The sequence below is a fragment of the Lygodium microphyllum genome, chromosome 5, assembly GCF_053477565.2.
Source record: "Lygodium microphyllum isolate KBCC chromosome 5, Lygodium_microphyllum_v1.1.10, whole genome shotgun sequence".
NCBI classification, from domain to species: domain Eukaryota; kingdom Viridiplantae; phylum Streptophyta; class Polypodiopsida; order Schizaeales; family Lygodiaceae; genus Lygodium; species Lygodium microphyllum.
Genome location: NC_141139.1, coordinates 20,985,604 through 21,008,884, shown reverse-complemented (window position 1 = coordinate 21,008,884; position 23,281 = coordinate 20,985,604). Strand labels below are relative to the sequence as shown.

Sequence of the window (23,281 nt, the reverse complement as noted above, 5' to 3'; positions counted from 1 at the left end):
ATTATCGTTGTTGGGTATGAAAGATACGACATCATACGGTACAAAAAAATGCAATACTAATTGGTATCTTAAGATTTTATAAGGTACGGTACGATATTAGTATGGAAAAAAAATAACTTGGTTATATGGGCCATAGATTATAGAATATATGTTTATAGCCAAAATAGCAATGCCACCAAAGGTTATAAGATGAATACATGAGGGTAACAAGCCAAAATCTTATGTGCAACGTATTACAAGTAGATAGATGGGAGTGGATATATAATACATCACACATCATACAAAAAAGTAGAGTGGACATACATACATACATACATACATACATACATACATATATATGTATGTATGTATGTATGTATGTATGTATGTATGTATATAGAGAGAGAGAGAGAGAGAGAGAGAGAGAGAGAGAGAGAGAGAGAGAGTATTAACATCTCTAAAAGGCCAATGTGGCCCATGAGATCAAAGCAATACATACAATGATGGTGTGTTTCTCATTTGGAACAAGAAAGGATGAAAAACATGCTTATAAGACTGAAAAGTGAAATAGTATCCTATAAAAAGACACAAAAGATGAGGTTCAATCATGATGTACTCTTGTAGGCTATGTGGCAACAGTGGTGGTATGTGTCATACTCGGTTGTGTAGCAGTGAAAAAGTTAGTGATTGCTCTCTGACTATGTGAGTTGAGTTGTGAGGGTGTCATGAGGACATGTATTTTTGAAACCTCACTTAACATGTGGATTAATTTTTAATCACATGATTAAGTAAATGGTGCACATGTGAGGTGCAACTGGGGTTAAAGTAAATTTATGAGCTCGGGACCTGAAGAAATCACGGGATGTCAAAGGCAAAAGTTGTTATAGGTTATGCCGCATAGGTACTTGGTGGTATCTGGTGCCAGTTGTTGGCCTAGGTCATCCATTTGGCCATAAATGTCAGTTAGTGACACTAGAGAAGTGACGTTTAATGGTATCTAACGCCAATCTGATAGTCAAAGATAGTGCAGAGACACTTGGGAATGGAAGTTGCCTAGCCAATTTAATTATTGGCCAGTTAGATTATTTTTTCAGGGCATCGAAATAATTATTAGATTAATTTTCAGTATTTAAAGATTGAAAATTAATATTTAATTATGGAAAATGCTAGAAAAAACCATTTGGGAAGGCTGCCACTTGTAAAAAATGCCCATGCAAGATTGAAAAACGTCTTTAGAGGTTGGAGAGAGGCATTTTTATAAGTTCAGCCTGCAAGAGAGAGGGGGGAGAGGTTGCTGGTTTGATTCGCAGCCATTGGAGGGCCTTCTGAGGTTGCCAAGGGCAAGAGAAGACCAATCAACAGCAGGAGACAGCATCTACAGGCTGTTGAGATAGGGCAGCAGCAATAAATGACCGATTTTCTTCAGTTCTTTGCCTCTACAAGCTGTTGTTGCAGGGCAACAGCTGCATTTGATTGATCTTCAGTCATTCTTCGTGAAAAAACTTTGAATTTTCTCTCTCTATAGCTTTCCCTCTCATCTCTCAGCCATTTCATAACTTTGCTTCGAAGATCTGAGCATTTGGACTCTTGGAGGTTGAGAAATTTCAGATTTCTCTGCTGTAAACCCCTAATTTGCAGCAGAAATTAGGGTTTAGCAGCAGCCTTGGGGAGCGTGTCAGACATTCGAAGCTCTAAGACTTGGATTCAACAGGGTTGAAGGTGTTCTTAGCCTATTCAAGTGGAGGGACCAGCAAATAATTGAATTTGGGGCATTTTTCATCTCCATCAAAGCGGGTGAAGGCCAATTGATTACCTGAATCAAGGGGCAAATTGGATTAAAGACTTGCTGGTGATTCATCACAGCAAGGGGAGTTGGAATACCGAAAGGGATTGGGAGAATCCTATTGTAAATCAACTTCTTCTTCAATAAAGCTAAAGAAATACCGAAAGGGGCTCCAATTTTGGGGCCAATCGGGTGTGCATTGTCCTAGATCAATTGGTAAATTTGTATTTTCAGATTTGCACTAATTGTTTGCTGCTGTAATTAAGTTGTAATCAGGGATTTACCACCCATCCACGGAAGGAAGGCTAGTTACAGAGGGCCTCTTATTATGTAGAATAGCTACTTTGTGCCTTTGAAGCTCCAAGAGGAAGAAACCCAAACATCTCTGATCCTCAAAGTGCATGATTCGTCTCAAGGATCCAAAACCCTCTTGAAACAGACAATGGTATCTGTCTTGTATATCATAACATACCGTGCATTGGTAGATGTGGTGTTCCTCTGTCTCTGGCTCTTTGTCCCAGAGTGGGCGTATGCGTTCCTCTGTTTGTATGCCCTCCCATTTACCTGTCTCAATCCTCAGGTGGTGGGAGGAGGTGCGGATTTGACCAATAACTGTGCACAATCCATGAGGCAGCAGTGTATCCATGCAATTGGGTTGGGTGATGAAACCATCCTCAGATACTTGAAGGAAGTGGGTCTGGTAGTGTGCCATCCTCGTGCCATGGGAGGAGGGTAGTCAGATCCAAGGTTTCTTCATATCTAACCTTAGTATGTCTGCTTTGATCACATGGTTCAGCTCTATCGACTTAGCTCAAGTGTAGGGCAATCCAAGCTATAGTCAAAGGGGGGTAGTTTGTCTATCTGCAGCCCATGTAAACTCATCCATGTCCTCATCTGAGCATACCAACAATGTGTGTCACCATTTGGTGCTAGTTGTCTAGAAGAGGCTAGGGCTAGCCGTGGGTATCTATCTCGGGGGAGCTCCCAGGTCAATGTCTAGAAGAGAGAGGCTTGAAATTATGATGGTAAATATAAGGCTTGGGAGTTGGAAGATACAAAGTGGTGCACTTTGCTTGGATAAAAAAGAGCCTTTTTTTGGTATGAATTGATACGGATACATACTATATGCTACTGTACAGAATGGATTAGTCCATATGATATTTAAAGACAATTGTGATCGTAGTAAAATAACATTGGCCACTATTGCTTAACCAAGCTATTGCCAAACATTTACTGAAAACTTCCAGCCAGCATAACCAAAACATAATATATAAAAATAATCCAAAACTGCTGCTAGAACCTCATGAGATTGTTGTCATTATCAAAATACCACAAATATTTTGACCAAACATACCAGAGTAAAGTGTAGATTGAGCATAAACCGTGGCTGAACTATCAATCACATCATATAATATACTGTTGTCTATAGGAGCCAGCTGAATACCAGTGAAAATTGATCATCATCCCCTATAAACCAACAAGTGGTAACCAGCCTTTTGACGATCATTATTGAATACAAATGCATAGTATCAGAGCTGTGGTGGAACTGTCTCCATGTGCATAGCGATTGCAATGACTAGTACATTGAATAGTGATTCCATGGCAGACATACTGTCCCTAACAACACCTTTGATGCATGTTGAATACATTTGAGATCCATGAGCCTGACTATGCTTGATCTAAATTTGTCTCCAACTAAAAAGTATTGAGTTAAAGTTGGAACAATTGAGGATGGTTTACCAAGTCACCCTCTTCCATCCATTTAGCATGCATTAGTGAATAGTTTGATACTTCACCAAATATCTTTTGGAAACTTTACCTCTAATCTTTCTTTCCTTATGCTTTGGTAAGTGCTTGGGCAACAAATTTCATCCAACTTCTCTTCCTTAGGTTGAATTTTAGCGCCTTTGGCATGTGTATCTTGCCTCTCACATGATCCTTCTCACACACATGCACACCATTGGCCATGTCATTCACCTCTGTTTGTCCCATTGCCTACCCAATGTATGAGCACATGTATGTGGGTGGTGCCTAGGTACATTACAACTGCTAACACAAGCCTTGGGATAGGACAATTGTGTAGTGGAATTGTAGCTTCTTGTTTTTGAGAACTATTTAAGAGCTGAATCCTTTGAAATCCTTTGAGTTTCCATTTTCTGTTTTAGGTGTTTTTTAACTTTTTGTAAATCGTCCAATTAATTACTTGATAGTCTTAGTACACAATGGATTTTTTGAAAAGTAGGTTTTTTTTAACATTGGTGTCAAAAAAGCAAGTGCCAAGAATAGTTCTTGGTATCTTGGTATTGAGACTTTTTTGGATAATAATCTTTTGCATTTGAAAATGTCAAATAATGTGCTTTTTTGGACTTAGCTTTGTAGTGCTAATATTGTAGTGAAATGATAAACAATTATGTGGGTGGATACTTTGCAACATCTATAGGATCCAATTAGACTAACTAGTCATAGATTGAGGTTTATGCATCATTCATTATTAAGGTTTTTGCAAATTCATCATTGGACCATGCCTATATTTGAAGACAATACTTAATATAAATGATCAATATAGGTTGAGGATTTTCCTTCAACATCAAAATCGACAATTGGCTTGTTATAGATGTCAAAGCCAATCATATTATTTGTCTTTGATATATACCATGAAGTTGTGAATCTATAATTTCTCCTTAGATATATGACTCGGTAGACCCTTGTGGGACTCACTTTTATCTCCTAGCTTATTCTTATAAGATTATTCTTTGAATCAATTTTTGGATACTACTTTAATCCTCAATTGAACATGTACTTATTTCATAAGACCAATACGGTTCTTCCATCTGGGTATAAACACAAATAGGATCTCTCATTTCCCATTTAGGAATGGTGGTTTTGCAAAATTTCTCCCATGCTTGATAAACACTAAAAGAGTCTCTTATGTGAAGCTAAAGTCAAAATGTTTCAACCTCGACTAGTGCTAGTAGTTGTTGAGTAGAAACCCTCACAATTAAGAAAAAAAAATTGATTCCCTTTTTTTGATTGGGGCCCTAACTAGGGTTGGCTTACTTGAAATGATAGAACTACACATTTAAAACTTGAGAGATTAGTACCAAATGACTCTTGGAATTTGGAGCTAAAAGTTGTCCCTTAGCAACAAGAATATGAGGACTTAGGGGGCTCTTCTAAGGTTGTCAAAATGACACAGGATCATCAAAGTTTTCTACATCCCCTCATATGTAGAAGTTTGGGAAAGGTTAATGTTGAGTGAAATGCCCAATGCACCACACCTCAAAGTCTCACCTCCTCTTGGATATGAGATGTGTTGGAGCACAAAGGTCACCCCTAGGTACTCCTAGATGGCTGGCCTCTCATATATAGTCCACAACAATAATAAAAGGGTTATGCTAAACATACAAAAGATTTGGAATGTGAAATGTAGGTGCAAATCATTTTTGGAAACAACTAAGTTGAGAGTAACCCTTAAATACAAAATGTAATGTGATCCTTTGCTTATCTTCAACACTAAGGCATCTTGCTATTAAAGCATTGCTATGTGTTACAGGGAATGCTTGGTAACTTAATGGTACATCTCTAGCTTGCTTGTCTACATATGTAAAGAAACTCAAACACAAAAAGAAATGGCTCAAACATTGCAAGCAAGGACTGCAAGAGACCATGAAGAAAAGGGATGATAAAGACCTTGAGAGTAGGTTTTTTTCAATCTAGAAACATCTCTGAGTCAGTAGCAAAATTCCTTGTGGTAGTAGTTGTCTATGAATTAGAAGTGAAAGTGCAATAGGGAAGATTGGCACCGAGGTAAAACATGGTTAAAAGTAGAGATGGGAGCAAGCACCGACCCATACAATGTGTTGTACTAGTACATTCTTGTGGAATATGTACAAGCTATTTTATGAAAGTGACCTTTGTAGGGTCCAAAAAGCGATTCTTTTTAGACCACCTCAGGTGTTTTTAAGCCATTTGGGGGGATGTTTGAGTCTTGAACTTTTGGCTCCTTTTGAGCCCTCTTTCAAGCAAGCCTTCTCATATATTTGCTACTCACCTTCTCAAGCTCTTAAGTACTCACTGCCACCTTGTATATTGCCCCCACCTCTACCCCCTTTTCATCTATCCTTCTTTTTTTTCCAGGAAAAGAAAATTCTATTAATAACACCTTGGAGAAAAACCCCCCCTGAGGTAAATACAAATTACAGGGAACTTTGTGAAGAGTAAGTACATAAAAAATATAATGGTCGCGTGAACAACTAATCTAGTGAGTCAAATGCTAGATGAGGGTGGTGTGAAAGGTGTCTGAGTGCTGAATCTGCAGGAAAGTCTCTCTTTTTTTTCTCATTCTCTCAGACCGCCCTTGCATCCTTTCCCATCTCCTATGGTGAGTGTGGACTATCTTTGTCCAAATCCTCAATAAAGCTTCCCAGTGGATACATCTTGAAGATCAATGACTTGGCTACAGCTTGCAGTCCATATGTACCAAACTATAATGCTAGAAATCAGCTCCTGTCGATGACAATGTCTCAGACTCCACTACTTTTGTGAGTATGCTGGGGTAGAAATCCTGCTGAGATGTTGTCCAATGATGAGAAAATAAGTGCTCCCCTGAGCGTCCTCATAGCTGCATGTTGGACTTGTGTTTGTGGCCCAAGCTACAGCTCCCCATGTTGCCACCATGGACTCTGTTGTGCCGTGGAATACTATTTTTAGAGCTCTTCTCCAAACCTCCTGGGCTTTTGGGGCAGTCCCATAGGCAGGTTCTTGTGTCTCCTCTGGCTCATTACATTATGCATGTGCTAGTTGGTCCCTACCATAATTGAGCCAAGTGCCAACTGCTAAAGCGCCGCTGGGCTACAATCAATAGAAAGAGAGATTCCTCATAGGCCTGAAGTTGTCATATAGCCTCCTTCAAAAGTCATACCGGACCTCATTTGAGATTCCCTCTCTGTGGCAATGGGGGGTCGCTGCTGGTTGTATTGTACTGTGATCTTGCTCATATGTATCCTCCTTTCCAACATAGTAGTGTAGCCAAAGAAGGGACCCCCCCACACCCACTCTCCCATTTCGCACTATAGTCTTTGTAGAGGCTTTCTCTGGTATGCCCAGTGCCTAGTATCTCTATCCATCTACCATCACTGATGGCTGTATGGTCAAATTCTTCTTGCTGGAGGCGGCCATCCTCCTGAACCGTTAAAGTGATTCATATATCCCTACTTCAAGAATTGTATCACGCGTTTTACTTCTAAATGTAACATCTTAAATGTTTTTAATTGTTGTACAAAGAACTGTACTGTGTTCTCCAATTTTTATGTATGATCTGTACCAAAATAGTACACATATTCACCACATCGTACAAATTGGAACTGATTGCCATGTGAACGGTAGATGCTCATTGATTGACTGAGTTGCAAAGTCTTGCTACCTTACTGACTGATGTGGCTAATTGCACCCAATTTGAGTCAACCCCGACTAAGGATTCTTGCATGTGTCCTTGAACTAGTATGTTCAACTTTTGCACCCATGTGTTTGCTTTTGTTTGTTGTGTTATATCATTGAATTAGCATGTCTTTGGATCTCACGATTCTCTCTTTTATGGCAGTTCAATGTTACATGAATATGCACATACCATGGTGGTTCATATTATGAGTGTGGCATGTGCTTGCTGTGCCTACCCTTTTGTCTGGTATTATTACTGAAAAAAAACATGTATGGTATTTGCAGGCAAGATATATCAAAGATGAAGCGAAGGATAAAATGAGCCAAGATTTAGATGTTGATAGTTGGGATCAAGAATGTCTTCAAGATATACCTGAACAATTCAATGGGTATGTTTGAACTATCTTAAAATAATGTTCCTAATAGTATGATGTGATGGTAAACTAGAATAAGGTTTCATCCTCAGAGCAGTTGCATCAACATTGGAGTTTTGTTGATAATCAACATTGTCTCTTGTATTTAGTAGACGATGACTATGCTTTATGTATTCATTAGTGGTTCTTGTGGAAATTCATTGTAATCTAGACTATTTGACCCCCAATGCTTAGTCATGAGAGAAGGTTGCATGTGTTATAATATAGCTCTTGAAAGAGATGTAAAATTCATCTAAGATTTCGAAACAATCAATTGTTTGAAATAGAATGTCATACATAATAACAAGGGATGTAAGGAAATGCTAGGGCAAACATAGAGAAACACGGAAAGTACGATAACATGATGAACTTAGTCTGATAAATGCCTGATGGAGATGAGTGTATAGGAAATTAAATGGTATAGTGGGCTCTCAAACCTTGGTGTCTCAAGGATTCGTGCACAGGTGAGCTGCTGTGAACAGCTCCAAGAGTGTGCTGTACTTGTTATGGATCCCAAAATGCAGCACTGGATGTCCACTGGGCTGGTGATGTTCTGGGCAGCAAAAGAGGGAGTGAAACACAATCCTCTTGGAACTATGATGTCACAAATGTCTCTAGGCAGCAAAGCACAAGGTTGGTTTGCTGTATGGGAATTCCATTGGCAGCAAGAGAGGGAGAAGACGATGACATCAGCTGGCTGTACTCTAGGAGATGAAAATGTAGGCACATGAGAAAAAACACATCAGCTAGTGATGATGATGACAGAGGTAGCAGCTGGTGACAGTCATCCAAGGCTGGTAATGTTGTGAAACAATTGAATGGCGGTAAAAGTGGCTGGGTGATACCTCTATATTTGGCTTCTATGCAAAACCCTTGACAACAAGCCTTGCCTCATACTTGTCCAACATCCCATTTGCCACAGACTTGGTCTTCAAGACCCATTTCACACCCATGATCTTCCAGCTTGGAGGATGTAGAACCAACTCCCATGTGGCACTTCAGTTGATGGAATCCGATTCTTGTATGGCACAATACTAGGTCTTTTTTGCACAAGCCGCCTGAAGAGTGGTAAGTTTATGATCTTTCCAAATCTCGGTCATCAAGGCATGGCTCACAATAGTGAATGCCAATTTTGTTGCTCGAATCTGGCTGACTTGTGAGGACCCTTTGATATCTTAGGGAAAGAAGTGGCTCAAGCTCTTGCATCAACTGTTGGAATCACAAGAGATGATGTAAGGTTCCTAGTCCTATGAGGGAGATTGACAAGCCTTTGGCACTTGTGGTGCACGTGTATCCAATGATGGGTCCTCCTTATCTATGGAAGAGATATCCCCCTTTGAAGTTGAGCTACCCACAAAGAAGCCTGAGGGATGGTAGAAGTCTTTTTTTTTGGGGGGGGGGGGATAAGGGACGTGGAGGGAATGGTGGCGAAGGAGGGATGTAAAGAGGTAACTTGGCGATTTCAGGTGTTTCAGCTTGCTGTCCACACCCTGTTCCTAGGGAACATCTCAGCCGAAGCTGTCCATTACTGTCTACATGAGTTGGCGCCTTATTTCCAGCCCTCTTCTTGCAGTTTGGAGTTGATCCCAGCAAGGGGACCGTTTTCTTGCATAGACCTGCTGCCGTATTGCCTGCCACGTCATTTGCAGCTTGCATTTGGCAGTTTTCTCTCGTCTCCAGTTGTCGCCCAACTTTTGCGGCCTGTTGCTAGGTTATGCAGCCTGTGTTTGGCAATTTTCTCTTTTCCTGCAGGCTGTCCTCTTTGTTTTTAGTCTTTCTCTCTCTCTTGCAGCTTGCGTTTTTAGTCTTTCTCTCTCCTCATTGCTTAGTCTTTTTCCTCGAGCCAAGAAATAACTCATCCCGAATCCAAACTCGAAACTTCAATGATACCCTTTCAGCCTCCCAAAATTTGAAGATGCATCCAAGAACGTCACATAACACGAACTTTCTGCGTTTTGTTTAAACTGCAAGGCTGGGGGGTGTTGGCAAGGTGCATCGTCATTATCTTCTTTAAGGAAGGGTAACTTTGGATGACGAGCCATTGTCGAATGAAGGGCTATTCTTCTTAATCCATTTCTTATAAAGGCTTTGCTTATGACGTGACTCATTAATTAGTCCAAAAGGTACCGTAATCATTCTGTCAATGAGAGAGGGATCTTCTATTTCTCGATTTCTATCGAATGACGGTTGCAGCCTGTACTTTTAGTCTTTAGTCTTTAGTTTTTAGTCTTTTTCTCTCCTCACTGTTGTCTGCATCAGATCCAACATTCATTGCTGCATTTGTTGGTGTTCAACATTCGGAGGCTGCCTTACTGCGATTCGGGTTCCATTCAGAGTACGACACACTCTCCAGCTCATTACCTTTTCCCTGATCCTTGAGATACAAGAGTTCGAGGTTCAGTATTCACTCATTGCTTAGCGTGTTTGTTGCATGAGCGTTGTATATTCAGCAGTTATATCACTTCAATTATTTTTTGTGTTCATTGTCTCCGAGTTATCCTAATTCTAACTGAGTTCTTTTATCAATCTGTGCTTTGTCGTACAATTGTTATTTGTGTTTCTGTGTCAGAGTATTTCTTTATATGGTATCAGAGCCTGGTACTCTTTGAGAAACCTAGGCCTTTGATTTGAAAGCTCTCCGTAAGAAGCAATAACAATAGTAGGTTCAAATGACTTCGAACACATCAACACCAATTCAGTCTCCAGAATAACCTATGCTGAGAACTGAGCGAGAGTGGGCAGAACATCTTGCTCCATAAAGTTCGGACATGGTGGAAGTTACTTCTGATAACACGGAAGAAAGGCTATACAAGCTTTCCACTAAAGAATATCATGTGATTATGAACTTTAGACGGAAGAAGATTGAGGGGCTCGCTTGAAGGATTGCCCTTCAGGAGAAGCTACTCAATGAAGGTATGCATGAATTTTTCTCTTTAGATGTTGCGCATAAATTTGATGATATTGCAAAACCGTTGAGACCTCCCTAAGGGATGGGCCCCCCTGTTGGAGAGAGAGATTTGGAGTATGTTTCATTTTTTCATTCTTTTTCGTCCACTCCAGTGTAAGGTACTTTAGATTCGTATTTTATTTCTTCGTCTTTTATCCGTTCTGCTTTGCAATATAGTGGTAGAAATCATGAGGAAGATAGAGTACAGTCCGTTGACTACAGAAAAGGTTCTCTTGAGGATCAATTCTTGTATGTTAACACATGTCGTGGGGATTATAAGAAAAAGCTAGGTACCTCTTGTTCTATCCTTCCTTCTTTTCAGTTTACTTCTCAAAATCAGAATGAATTTGGTGTTCATATTTCTACATTGCATGGTGCATCATTATCATCATCATTTCAATTTCAATCATTAAATGGTAAAAATAAACAAGATGCATTTGCATCTTTCACATCACAAATTCAAAACCCACCCATCCCACCACATTCTTTCACTGCTTTCCCACTTTCCTTCATACCATTTACATTCCCCTATCAAATACCTTATGTTGCACATCACACCGCACCGTAGGGCTATGGAAATATAGGCACCGCCTTTAGGACCTCATCCTTTCCTCCATCAGGTGGTGTTCCACCTACTTCTTACACACTTTCCGGATCATTGCAGGTTGGGTATTCCCTCCCAGTCTCTCTCGAGTGTGGATTAGTTGGTACCACAACTTGTCTCTATAGCATTATCTAGTGGACCTCCTGGTCATTCTGCTGTGCCCCAACCAAGCTTTGGACATGGCTTCCGTGTCCTAGTGTCTCTATCTTCATCGGCGCCTTATGGAAACATTCATGTTCCAGTGCCTCCGCGTCAATCGGTACTCATTGGACACTTCCAGCCTATTTTTGATTACCCATATTTTCTCCCTCACTTTTCCTATCAGACACATCCACCACCACCATCTTACCCTGCACCTCCATCTTATCCCACTTTCTCGACACCTCATGGTTTTGGCTTATCTTTTGCCAAGTATGCTTTAAATGATAAGACTCGTTTTAATGGGTCAAACTTTATCACTTGGTCGAACTTGATGAGACATGTCCTTGACTCCTAGAATCTATGGGATCTTGTGCAGGGGTTGGAACCTCAACTTAATCTCACACTTGTTCCATATGAGGTTGTCCGCTCATGGAAGGCTAGGAATGCCTCCCTATTGTGGAGCTGATGTCGGACTTATTGGCCTAGTTTCATTCTCAGCTTTAGCATTTTGACTTAGCGTCAGAACGATGGGCACACTTGGCTGACTGTTGTGCGGCTCGGGATAGGACCCGTCGTATAAATCTTGATCATGAGCTCTAACTCTTTAAAATCACTAATCGGGATGATCTGAAAGTCAAGTTGGTTGAGTATCGGTAACTTTTTTGCCGAATTCTCTACTACGGGGACTCCCAAGTTCTCTGATGATCAAGTCACATTGTTTTTGAACAAACTTTCCAGGAAATATTTGAATTTTGTGGAAGGTATAGTTTCAAAGTCTACCATGTCTACTTTCTATGAATTTGAGTGTCAGCTGTTGCGTTACGCACAGTTGTTCGATCAATTTCATATGAACTCTTCCTCAGAGAGGGCTCTTGTTGCTCGTTCTCAGAAGGGGCAACAAGAGAAGGGCAAACAAAATCGATTTGGGGAATCACAAGAAAACTCCCAATCACAACTCAAATAAGGGTGGTAGAATGTACCTAAAAAGAATAGGTATTATCAACATTGTTAAAATGCTGGTCGTTTTGACGACGAGTGTCGATCAAAGGCCAGATGTACAACACCCAAATCTAAGTCTCAGACCCCTGCCCCTCAGTTAGGCAACCCCCAGCAAGGGAGGCAAGGTGATGGCAAGGGGCATTTTAAAGGTCAGACTCATACTGCTACCGCTCAGTCATCTCAGTCAACAATGTTCTAAACTCCAGAAAGCTTGTTTGACTTGTTTGCAAAGGCCTACATCATCTCCATAGAGACAACAGATGCGAGTCTCGTCCACATCTGTGAGTTGCCTCTCGACGACGAGGTTATTGCAGAGACCCACTCGTCACAGTCGAGCACTTCAGCTCCTGTTTGGATTGTGGACAGTGGAGCTACACATCATACGACTCCTATAGAGGACATTTTCTGTACCCGAGCCCTTGTATCCGGGTGGGTCCGTGTAGAAAACAACTCCTTTGTCAAGATTCAAGCTTAAGGTAGCTTCAGGTTTGCCATTGACAAGGATTCGGATCTGGCTTCGTTGGATAGTGTATACCATGTCCCTCCCCATTGGAATAAACTTGTTATTTGTTCAATACCTTTGCTAGCTGGGCGAGCAGCTTTTTTTACAGCGACCATAGTCGAGATCCTTGATTCTCAGACTGATTTAGTTATTGCTCGCGGTGAGGCTTAGCCTAATGGCCTTTACCACATGATATACTTTTTGATCGAGCCGACAGCTGAGGGCTCCGTGTTCCATAGCTTCCAAGCATTAGCCACATCTCGGGAGTCTACGAACACTGAGCGTCTTTGATACTTTCGCTTAGGGCATATTAGTATGACTCTCTTTATGAGTTATCCCGCCATTAGCTGGTTGAGGCTTTTCCCCGCCTAAAACTAGCCCGGGATATCTGTAAAGCTTGTCAGCTCGAAAAGTGGCACTGTATCCAATTTCCTCAACAATCCACACATCGTGTTGAGGAGGCTCTTAGATTGATTCATGTTGATCTTTGTGGGCCGATATCCACTACCGCCTTGAATGACGTGTTGTATTTCTTTTTGATAGTGGATGATGATTCTAGATATATGTGGGTGTACTTCCTCAAGCATAAGTTAGATGTTTTTACATATTTTTCTGTTGGGTGTTGCTGGTTTATAACCAGGCTGGATGTCGCGTTGGTTGTATGAGGAGTGATAGTGGTGGTGAGTTTATCTTCCACGAGTTTTCCGAGTTTCTACTGAAGCATGGTATCTCTTGCCATCTCATCTCTACTAACTCCCCCTCTCAGAATGGAGTCGTAGAGCGTAGCAACTGAACATTCATGGAAATGACATGCTCAATGCTGTTCGCAGCAGAGCTTGTTGAGCGCCTTTAGGTCGAGGCTGTTAACACTTTGGTGTACATCCTAAACCGGTGCTCGATTGCAACTCTTTTTCAGAAGACCTCGTATGAGGCATTTTTTGGCTCTCGGTCTATCATTTCCCACTTCAGAGTCTTCGGGTGTTGTTCTGGGGGATGCATTTTTGTGTCACAGCAGAAGTACACACTTTAGCTAGTGGAACAACACACTTCGGATCAAACACGGCCAGTGGCCATGCCTCTTGATTCTATTGTCCACTTATTAAAGGATACTTTCGGACAACCCTTCAATGCAATACCTATTGCTCTATTGTAGGAAAACTTCTTTGGTTAATTTACACTAGGCCAGATTTAGCTTACTCAGTTAGCATACTTAGTCAGTATTTTACAGCACCTAGGATATCACATTGGATTGCATGTCTTCGTGTGTTGTGTTATTTACGGTGTACTTATTCTTATGGCCTGACATATGGTTCTAGTTTTTGTTTGGAGGGATACACTGATTTTGATTGAGCAGGAGATCTTGACACCCGGTGTTCTCATGGCGGCTTTACCTTGGGCAGGCTTCCATTTCTTGGTTAAGCCGTAAGCAAGAGACGGTGGTGGCTTCCACGGCGGAGGCTGAGTACCGGGCTCTCTTCGATGGCACCACTGAGGCCATATATTTGAGGAGTTTATTGGCGGCATTTCATATCCCATGCGACTGTCCCATTGTTGTCTACTACGACAACCAGAGTGCCATTGTCCTTACGGACAATCCGATCATTACACCACGGATGCGGCATGTGGGAGTCTATTCCATTTTTCGAGAGAGCAGGTTGAGCTAGGCACTATCCACCTAGAGTTTGTGCCTACATCCAACAATTTTGCAAATATTTTGACTAAAGCGGTCAATCGGCTGGTTCTTCAATACATGTTACCCGGGATCGGTTTGGGTACACCATTTCCTACTTCTTCAGCTTGACAAGGAGAGAGTGCTTTCCTCTTGCTTTCCCTTTCAATTTGAGAGAGGGGGGGGGACTTCTACTCTTGCCAGTGACAGTGATGATACTTACAAATTTTTAGACATTCATTCATTTATTCTTTTATATTTTATTATGGACATTTATAACTTTATCCGCATTGTCATGATGATATGATTGTAAAAGGGCGCTTGGGCAAGTGAAGAATTTCCCTGTGAGAGCATTGTCCAAGTGGCACTGTTGTATTGCATCTTTCATGAGCATAACATCTTGCATCGCTCTTTGCATTACCCCATGCATTGGCATTTTGTTTATGTACACATGTATCTGTGCACATTTATCCATTTTCGGTCTTTTGGAGTGATTGACTCGAGATCCACCACATTCATGGCATTACCCATGGCAGTCTCCAAGGCAGTTTTTCCTTAGCTTGCTTGCTTGCTTTGCTTGTCTTGCTTGCTTCACATATTTGCTATATCCACATCCATTTTCCTTCTTCATTGATACCCAGTTACGGTAGGGATAGTATGCTTGTTTTGTGAAGGTCTTGGGTTTGACCATCCTTTATTACTCTTCCGTTTGGGACACGGATACTCAATAGGATGAAAACTGATTTGACCCCCCACTAAATGCTACATCTATCAAATTCAAAAGAAAAAAAGAAAAAAAGAAAAAGTCCATAGCTGAATCCATCCGTCTTTGTACGGCTTGGTAGGCCATTGGGTAGCCAACGTGCACCCTTTGTCCGATGATCTCTCCTCGCAAGGGGGTAATCGTGTAACCGGCCTGTTCACTGGGAAGGGTGGTAGTGTACAACCAAAATACATAAATGCTTTCACCCAATTTAATAGTCGCCCACTTTACCTGAACTTAAAGACACAGAATCAAGAAGAAAAACAGGAAGCTAAAATGCTCCTGTTGCCACACAGACACCCTGTTGGCCCCTAAGTTAGGCACCCCTTGCGGTATTTCTTTATTTTTAAAAAGAGAAAGTACAATGGACTGTCTTTCACCTATTCTGGGTGATATTTGACAGCATAACAGTACAATTACTGACCCAAATCAAGTTGACCAGGAGAGGAAACTCTGCCCAAGTCTGAATCTTCTGGTTGGAGTGCAGAATTGACCATTTCAGCCTGCTGTATTTACTGGTTCAGACCTGTTCTGGAACCTGTTTACAACTCTTATTGTTCCCTGTACTATTCAGCCCACTGTAATTGCTGGTTCAGACCTGTTCTGACACCTGTTCTCAGCTCATATTGTTCCTTGCACTGTCTTGCATCATCTGGGCCAAGTGCCCCGTGATTCTGATATCAATTTTGCTCTGAAATAACCTCTGAACAGTCCAGAATCAGAACTGATTTGGTGCTGTTTCAGACACCTGCTTGGTGAGGTTAACACCCTCACCTGTCCCTGCTGGGAATTGCAAACAACTGCTCCTGTTCCTGAAGAAAAGAGACTCTTGCCTCATGCAAAAACAACATATTCCACACAGCTGTACCTGAATCAGAAGAAAGGCCCTTGATTCTGCAGCATAACCATACTGTCAGGGAGAGAAAAAGAGAGAATAGGAAACAAGCTTAGCCCTTTGTGCATCATAGACAAGGTAGACCAGCTCTCAAGAGCTCTCCATCTGCAGCTATCCATCTCCCTTTCACAAAAATGAACCCCCCATGCATTGAAACTCGTTTTTGTGTTGCTCTCTCTCTCTCTCTTTTGGGAATTTATGCCCAAATTGTGACACATGGTATACATGTAACAATTTTCCTGTTTAAACCTTCCGGTCTAAAATTCTCCATCCTCGGTTCAAAATCTGACCTCGGCACAGACCAGAGGATTAATCCTCATACAAAAACGAAGATAATGACGCGAACAGATTCTAAGCTTCAAAATAGTAAGTCCCTAAATTTTAGGAGTTGCTTCCATTGCATCCCACTAGTCTTCTAACCATCTTTGCAGACTATGGCTACATCCAAATCTGTAATGTAGCTCAACTAAAAGTGAATTTCCACTGATGACCCCACATGGACTAATCTCTTCAAGATTTGTCCATCTTCACTTTGAACTAGTCTCTTCCAGGCTAGTTCTTCAACACACTTGTCCATATACACTTTCACAAGTCTCTTCCAGGCTTGTCAATCTACAGTGCCATTAGTCTCTTCCAGACTTATACTGGACCTTAACTGTCTAGTCTTGACTCACTAGACATTCTTGTCCGTTTCACAAACTGGCCATGCGACTCAGGCGTTTAGATTTCAAGAGGGATCCTTTCAAAAAGAAAAACCAAATAAAATATGTAATAAAGAAATCAACAAAAAGGTAATAGTTGTCACAGTCTTGTGACAAATCGCTTGGGCTTTCTTGGTAAGATAACCATCGCCTTTGTAGTCTAAGTAGGCCACTGGGCAGTGGACGTGCGCCCTTTGTCCAATGCTCTGGTTGCTTTGGGATGGGACGCCTTGGGGTAAAAGATCTTTCCTGTGGCACCATTGTTGGGCTTGAGAGGGGATGTTGAGCTAAAAATGCATTAGCTTTCTCTAAACAGTCCCAAAACTTGCTTAATTAATGAAGAAACCTAGTTTATTTAAAAGAAACGCGATCCTAGAGAGTTTTTGTGTCCCTTAAGCACAAACCCACTTGGGAGAGCCCAAACTTTCTATAAATACGTAAGTTGCCTTCCATTCAGCCCTCAATCTTGTTTTTGCAGATTTCATGTGTTTCAGCTTGTTGCCTACACCTCGTCGTAGAGGACATCTCAGCCGGAAGCTGTCCGTTGCTGTCTACATTAGTTGGCGTTTGATTTCCAGCCCTCTTCTCATAGTTTGGAGCTGATCCCAACCAGCCGATTGCTGATTTTGCACGTGTTGCCGTACCGTCTGCCACGTCATCTGCAACGTGCGTTTGGTAGTTTTCTCTCTCCTCCAGCTGTTGCCTAGCTTCTGCAGGTTGTTGCCACGTTGTTTGGCAGGTATCCCTCTTCTGCAGGCTGTTCTGCCTGCGTTTTTAGTCTTTTTTTCTCCTCATTGCTGTCTGCATTAGATCCAGCTTCTTACTGTTGCGTTTGCTAGTGTTCGACATTTGGAGGCTGTCTTGCTGCGATTCGGGATCCGTTCAAAGTACGACTCTATCCTGATCCTTGAGATACAAGAGTTCGAGGTTCAGTATTCATTGACTGCATAGTGTGTTTGCCGCATGAGCATTGTATATTCAGCAGTTATATCACTTCGGTTATTTTTTGTGTTCATTGTCTCTGAGTTACCCTAACCATAATTGAGTTCTTTTATTAGTTTGTGCTTTGTCGTACGATTGTTATTTGTGTTTCTGCGTCAGAGTATTTCTTTACAGGAGTAATAGTAATACCAAGGTCTGTCACTAGACATTTTAGTCATAGAGCCTTCTTGCAAGCCTCGGTGGTTATAATATACTTTACCTTAGTAATAGACAAGGCCGCGCAGTTCTGCACCTTGGATATCTAAGAAATACCACTTCCAGCAAAAGTGAAGACATACTCAAAGGTGGACTTTCAATTATCTATATATTCCGTATAGTTAAAGTTAGTGTAGCCCACAACTCTAGTATCTTGGACACCATACCAAATGCACATATTTGTAATGCTTTTCAGGTGTCTCATGATATCCCTTCACGGTGTCCAAATGTTATTGGTTAGGTTTAGCTATATAATGTGCCACAACTTCCACTGTAAATGCAAAGACAGGGCCAGTGGCTATCATGGCATACGTTAAACTAACCATTGCGTATGCATAAGGGATCTTGGCTACCTCAACTAATTAGGAACAATTAGCTTGACTGACTTTCACATGGGAAGGTAAAGAATAGTCAATAGGCTTAACATCATGCATATTGAATTGCTCAAGTATCTTTTGTATGTATGCCTATTGTGATAGTAAAGGAGCCCCTGAGAGTTATCTTGCGTGATGTGCATAATAAGAATATATGAGGCGTGCCCCATGTTCTTTATCTCAAAGCTCTTCTTGAGGTGAGTCTTCAAAGCATCCAACTCATTATAAGCTCTCACATCAATCAATATATAATTGACATAAAATAAGGCTACTATTTTCTCGTATATAAACATGAGTCCATATCACTGTGAGTATATCCTTGTAAATGTATGGAAGCATTGAACTTATGGTACCATTTCCTAGGTGCTTGCTTAAGGCCATAAAGGCTCTTTCTCAACTTGTACACTAGGTGTTTCTTATGCTTTTCCATAAAGCCTTTAGGCTATTGCATATAAATATCCTCATGCAAGTCCCCATGTAGAAAAGCCTTTTTTACATCCATTTGATAAAGGTCCAAATCTAATTGCGTAACTGAGGCCAAAACCAAGCATAGAGTAGTCATATTGACTATGGGAAAGAAGACTTCATCAAAGTCAATGCCATGCTCTTGCTTAAAACCTTAGTAACCAATCTGGCCTTATATGTTGGCTTGGGATGTCTAGGGATACTCTTCAACTTGTATGCCCACTTGCATGGCAATGCATGTTTTCCTTTGGATAAAGGAACCAAATCCCATATATGATTTTTTTATAGTGAATCAAGCTCAGACTGCATGGTCCTCTTTCAAGAGTGGCCATCATCTCTATGCATAGCCTCCTCACAACAAGTAAGGGGTTCACTAGGAATTTTCACCATAACATAGTCCATGGAGGGCTTAAATTGATCATGCTAACGTCGATCTCTAGTAGACTATCGCAAAACAGGTAGTGGGGCTTGTACATTGTGTCCAACATCATGACCTCAACTACCTGCTCAGGTTGTTGATGCATCTTCTTTTCATAGAAAACATCATGGTTGCAAATAACCTTTCGAGATTATGGATTGCATAGGCGATAGCCCATCTCACTTGCATCCCCATAATAAAAAAAAATGCACTTCATTGACTTACGATCTAGCTTACTACGTTTATCTTTGGGTATATGGTAAAAAGCCTCATATCCAAAGAGTCTAAGATGCACATATGAGGGAGATTTTTAAGATCATATGTCCTTTGCAACTCAATAACTAATAGTAGTATATGGTGATTCGTTTATCAAATGTATAGCAATAGTAATTGTCTCAGCCCAAAAATGTCATGGTAAGCTTGCTTGACTAAGTATACTTTGGACTCTTTCTTGAATGGTCTTGTTCATGTGCTCGATAACACCATTCCAGGGTAGGGTGTATGGGGCGGTCAATTGATGCTTAATACCTCTCATCACAAAGCTACTCAAATTCTTTAGAAACATACTCATCTCGGTTGTTAGACCTTAGGCATTTCAACCGATATACAGATTGGTTCTCAAGAACAAGCCAATGTTGAAAGGTAGATCAAACATTCACTTTATGCTTAATAGGATATGTTTATATCTTATGCGAATAATCATCAATGAACGTCACAAAGTACATAGGCCCCCCAACGACTAATAGATATAGGATCACATATATTAGAATCCACAAGAGGTAGAGGCTTACCTATGTGCGTAATTCCAGATTTCTTATGAGAACTGTGTGCCTGTCTACCATAAAGACAATGGTCACAAGAATCAAAAGATTTGTAATCAAGAGGTGAAAGATATTGTAAACAAGTAAGCATTTTCATTTCTTTTAAGGACATGTGTCCAAGGCGGGGATGCCATAAAGAGACATGTGGTCTGTTAGCCATAGCCAAAGCATGGTCAAGAGACCCAGATATAAATAAATAATTGAGATTGTCAGGCTCGGCATCTCGAGCAAAGATATGATTCCTATGGGTAATCTTTCATATGGAATCACCAAAAGATACATAGTAGCATGCATCATCCAGTTGTACATTCTGTAGAGTAAAAGAGCTACTTGAGGGAAATTGCAATCTTACATTTTCAATTCCAATAATATCAATCCAATGCTAAGTCATTTTTTAGTTGTCCAAAACTTGTCATGTTGTGATAGGACTAAAACCAATCCCTTTTCAAGGTAACATGGAAGGAAGCTCCTGATTCAGGCAACCAACATTGAGAATATGTAGACGAAGTATTGGTTAGCTGAGAAGCATCAAGAGAGGAAGCTACGAAAATGTACTTATCATTTAGCTTTGGTTGCACTACATTTATCTCTTCAATCCTTGCATTGGATTTACTAGGGACAATGGTGCGATCATCAGACTTTTCCTACACTTTGTCCTTGTCTCTCTCTTTGTGCTTATCATCGTGTATTTATGGCACTGTAGCTGAATATGACCCTACCTCCCACAATAATGACATGTTAGAGAGGACTTATGACTATAGGACTTATTGGGAGATTGAGACCTCTGTGAATCTCTACCATGATGGTCATTACCACACTTATCATCATGTTTGTCCCTAACAATCAATGCATGAGAGGTGCGGGAGGTATCCATAGGCTTTTTGTTTATCTTCTCTATGAGTAAAGCACTCTTGACATCTTGGAGTTTCAAGCGATCTTTAGAAGTATTGACACACATGGTTGTATGGAAAGTATTTCATGACTCCGAAACTGTAACAAGCAAGAACAAGGGAGGTAGGCTATATTTGAACTCAATGCCCTGCGAAGCCAATTGGTTGAAAATTGAATGAAACTCATTCAAGTGAGTGGACATGGAAGTTACTTTCTTCATGCGAAGGTTTGTAAGTTGTTTCAACTTATACATTTGTGACGTAGGACTTTGCTTGTCATAATATTGCATATCTTTTTCTATAACTGCCAGTCATTATCTTTAGGTACCACAACATTAAAATTAAACATGTTTAGACAATGACAATATAAGGGTGGATTTACATAGCTCATTCAACTCATCTCAATCATCTTGATCTATGCCTTCGAGCTTGATACTCTTGGTTTATCAATGAGTTAATGTGACAATTTTGTACCAATACCTGTCATATTTGCAGCATCCAATAAGAAAAATTTGTGCCGTCAAGTTTGCCAATATGAAAGATAGCACTATCGTTCGAAGAGCCACCCATAATGATAGTATATCACTGCATAATCCAAGAGAATGGGCTATTGTAGGTGATTGCAAATTAGCCCTAAAACTTATCAAAACAAGGGCAAAGGAGAGAATACCGAAGTATAGAGTTGTCTACCAATTGCAAGCAATAGATTGCCAAAGTAAAATGTTTGCTTTCCAAGACAATACTAAAAAACTGTAATTACAACACTGCTGTAATAAATGCAGTTGTATAACCAGGACCATAGTGGGCAAATAATAAAAAAATACCAAACTTTCATTGTTAGTAATATCCATGTAACAATTGGGATATATAAGAGCAACTAGCAGTAGGCATGCAACCAGTACTAAAGTCTGTCATAAACTCAAAGGAGTGAGTAACGAATACATCTTATAGACATAGACATTGTATATGTAAGAGATCTCACGATCAAGTGCAAAGATTTGTCAAATATACATCTGACTGAGCAGAGAGTAATGAAGCTCAATACATAACCAAGAAGCATGTATACATCATTGACATCTTGCTTACAGAGATAAATGCTAGGGTTCAAAGCATATAAATTAAATCAGCCCAGTGGTAAGTGTAACTACATCCAAGAGTATCCAAGAGAGCGTATACATAAGGCAAGAGTCCCATTGTCTCAATAAACCAAGCTCGATTGGATAGAAGATCCAAAGCTCTAATGCAATGTATCCAAGTAAATGCAAATATCTCAAAAGCACATCCACTCAAGTGTATTCAAAGTGTGAAGGAGCAATTCAAGGCTTGGTACATCAAGTACATAATATTTGGGTGCCCAAAGACATCAACCAATACATCCGGGAGCATAAAAACCAAAAAGTCTTCAAAGTGGTAGATGACAATCACTGAAGCAATTGAAACATATGGCCAAGGCTCCAAGCCATCAAATGTAGCTCAAAACCGAGTTTCAAAGCATTCCATAATTATATCCAAGTCCAAGCTCAATGGTAAACATCAATACATTCAAGTGGTATACTCGAATGGCATTAAACCTCAATAGGCATGACCTTCCCAGTTAAAAGCTTGCTGCCCAAACAGTGTACAGCAGTAAAACCCCGCTCAAAATGAGCTATTTGAGCTCAAATGAAGCCAACAAACACCTCATTACATCCTCATGACATCCACCAATGATCCAGGTACCAAATAGGCATCCGTAGAGACATACATGGGATTTAAACTTTGAAGTAAAACTGTCACAGACCTGTATACAGCAGGTTTCCTGTATATAACAGCAATGTTGTACCATTCCGAATGACTAATAAATGGAAGTCAATGATGAATGGGAAGAGCGAAGTTGTTTGCCCAAGTGCCAAGAGCAATGGGAAATGACTTGGAGCAAGCTGAACTGAAAAAGATAGGAGCTGAAAATCCATGTTGTTTGTGCCTATTTGCTGACGGGGTTGACTGAAGCTACTAAGGCTAAAGTGATTGTTGCTGATGCTTAAAGTATCCCTTGGAAGGTCCTTGACAAGCACAAAGAAGCCAGAAGAGAGTTGAGCATCAAAGGTTACCTTGGGAAGAAGAGCTTTGAGCTGCCATGAAACCTTTAAGCTGAAGCTTTATGTCACTAGCTGAAGCAATGCTTGGTGAAGCTCCTTGAGTGGTAGGCTCTGATACCAATTGAAAGGTGAAGCTCGAGTGGAAGCGCAAGCAAGCGAAAGCAAGAGAGGTGTGAGCTATGGCGGATCAAGCAAGAGAGCAAGAC

General features: G+C 40.7%; 1 protein-coding gene across 3 annotated transcripts in view; it reads left to right on the top strand.

Moving 5' to 3' along the window:
- The window catches only part of LOC148035583 (ubiquitin-like-specific protease ESD4), a 76,428-nt gene that overhangs the window by 14,837 nt on the left and 38,310 nt on the right, over positions 1-23,281 (top strand). For all 3 annotated transcript variants that reach the window (XR_015690845.1, XM_087677541.1, XM_087677543.1), the window contains exon 7: positions 7,484-7,587. Coding sequence is in view for 2 of the 3 variants with exons in the window: in XM_087677541.1 (XP_087533667.1) it covers positions 7,484-7,587 (104 nt within the window). In the remaining variant the exon portion in view is untranslated. The remainder of the gene's footprint in view (positions 1-7,483; positions 7,588-23,281) is intronic.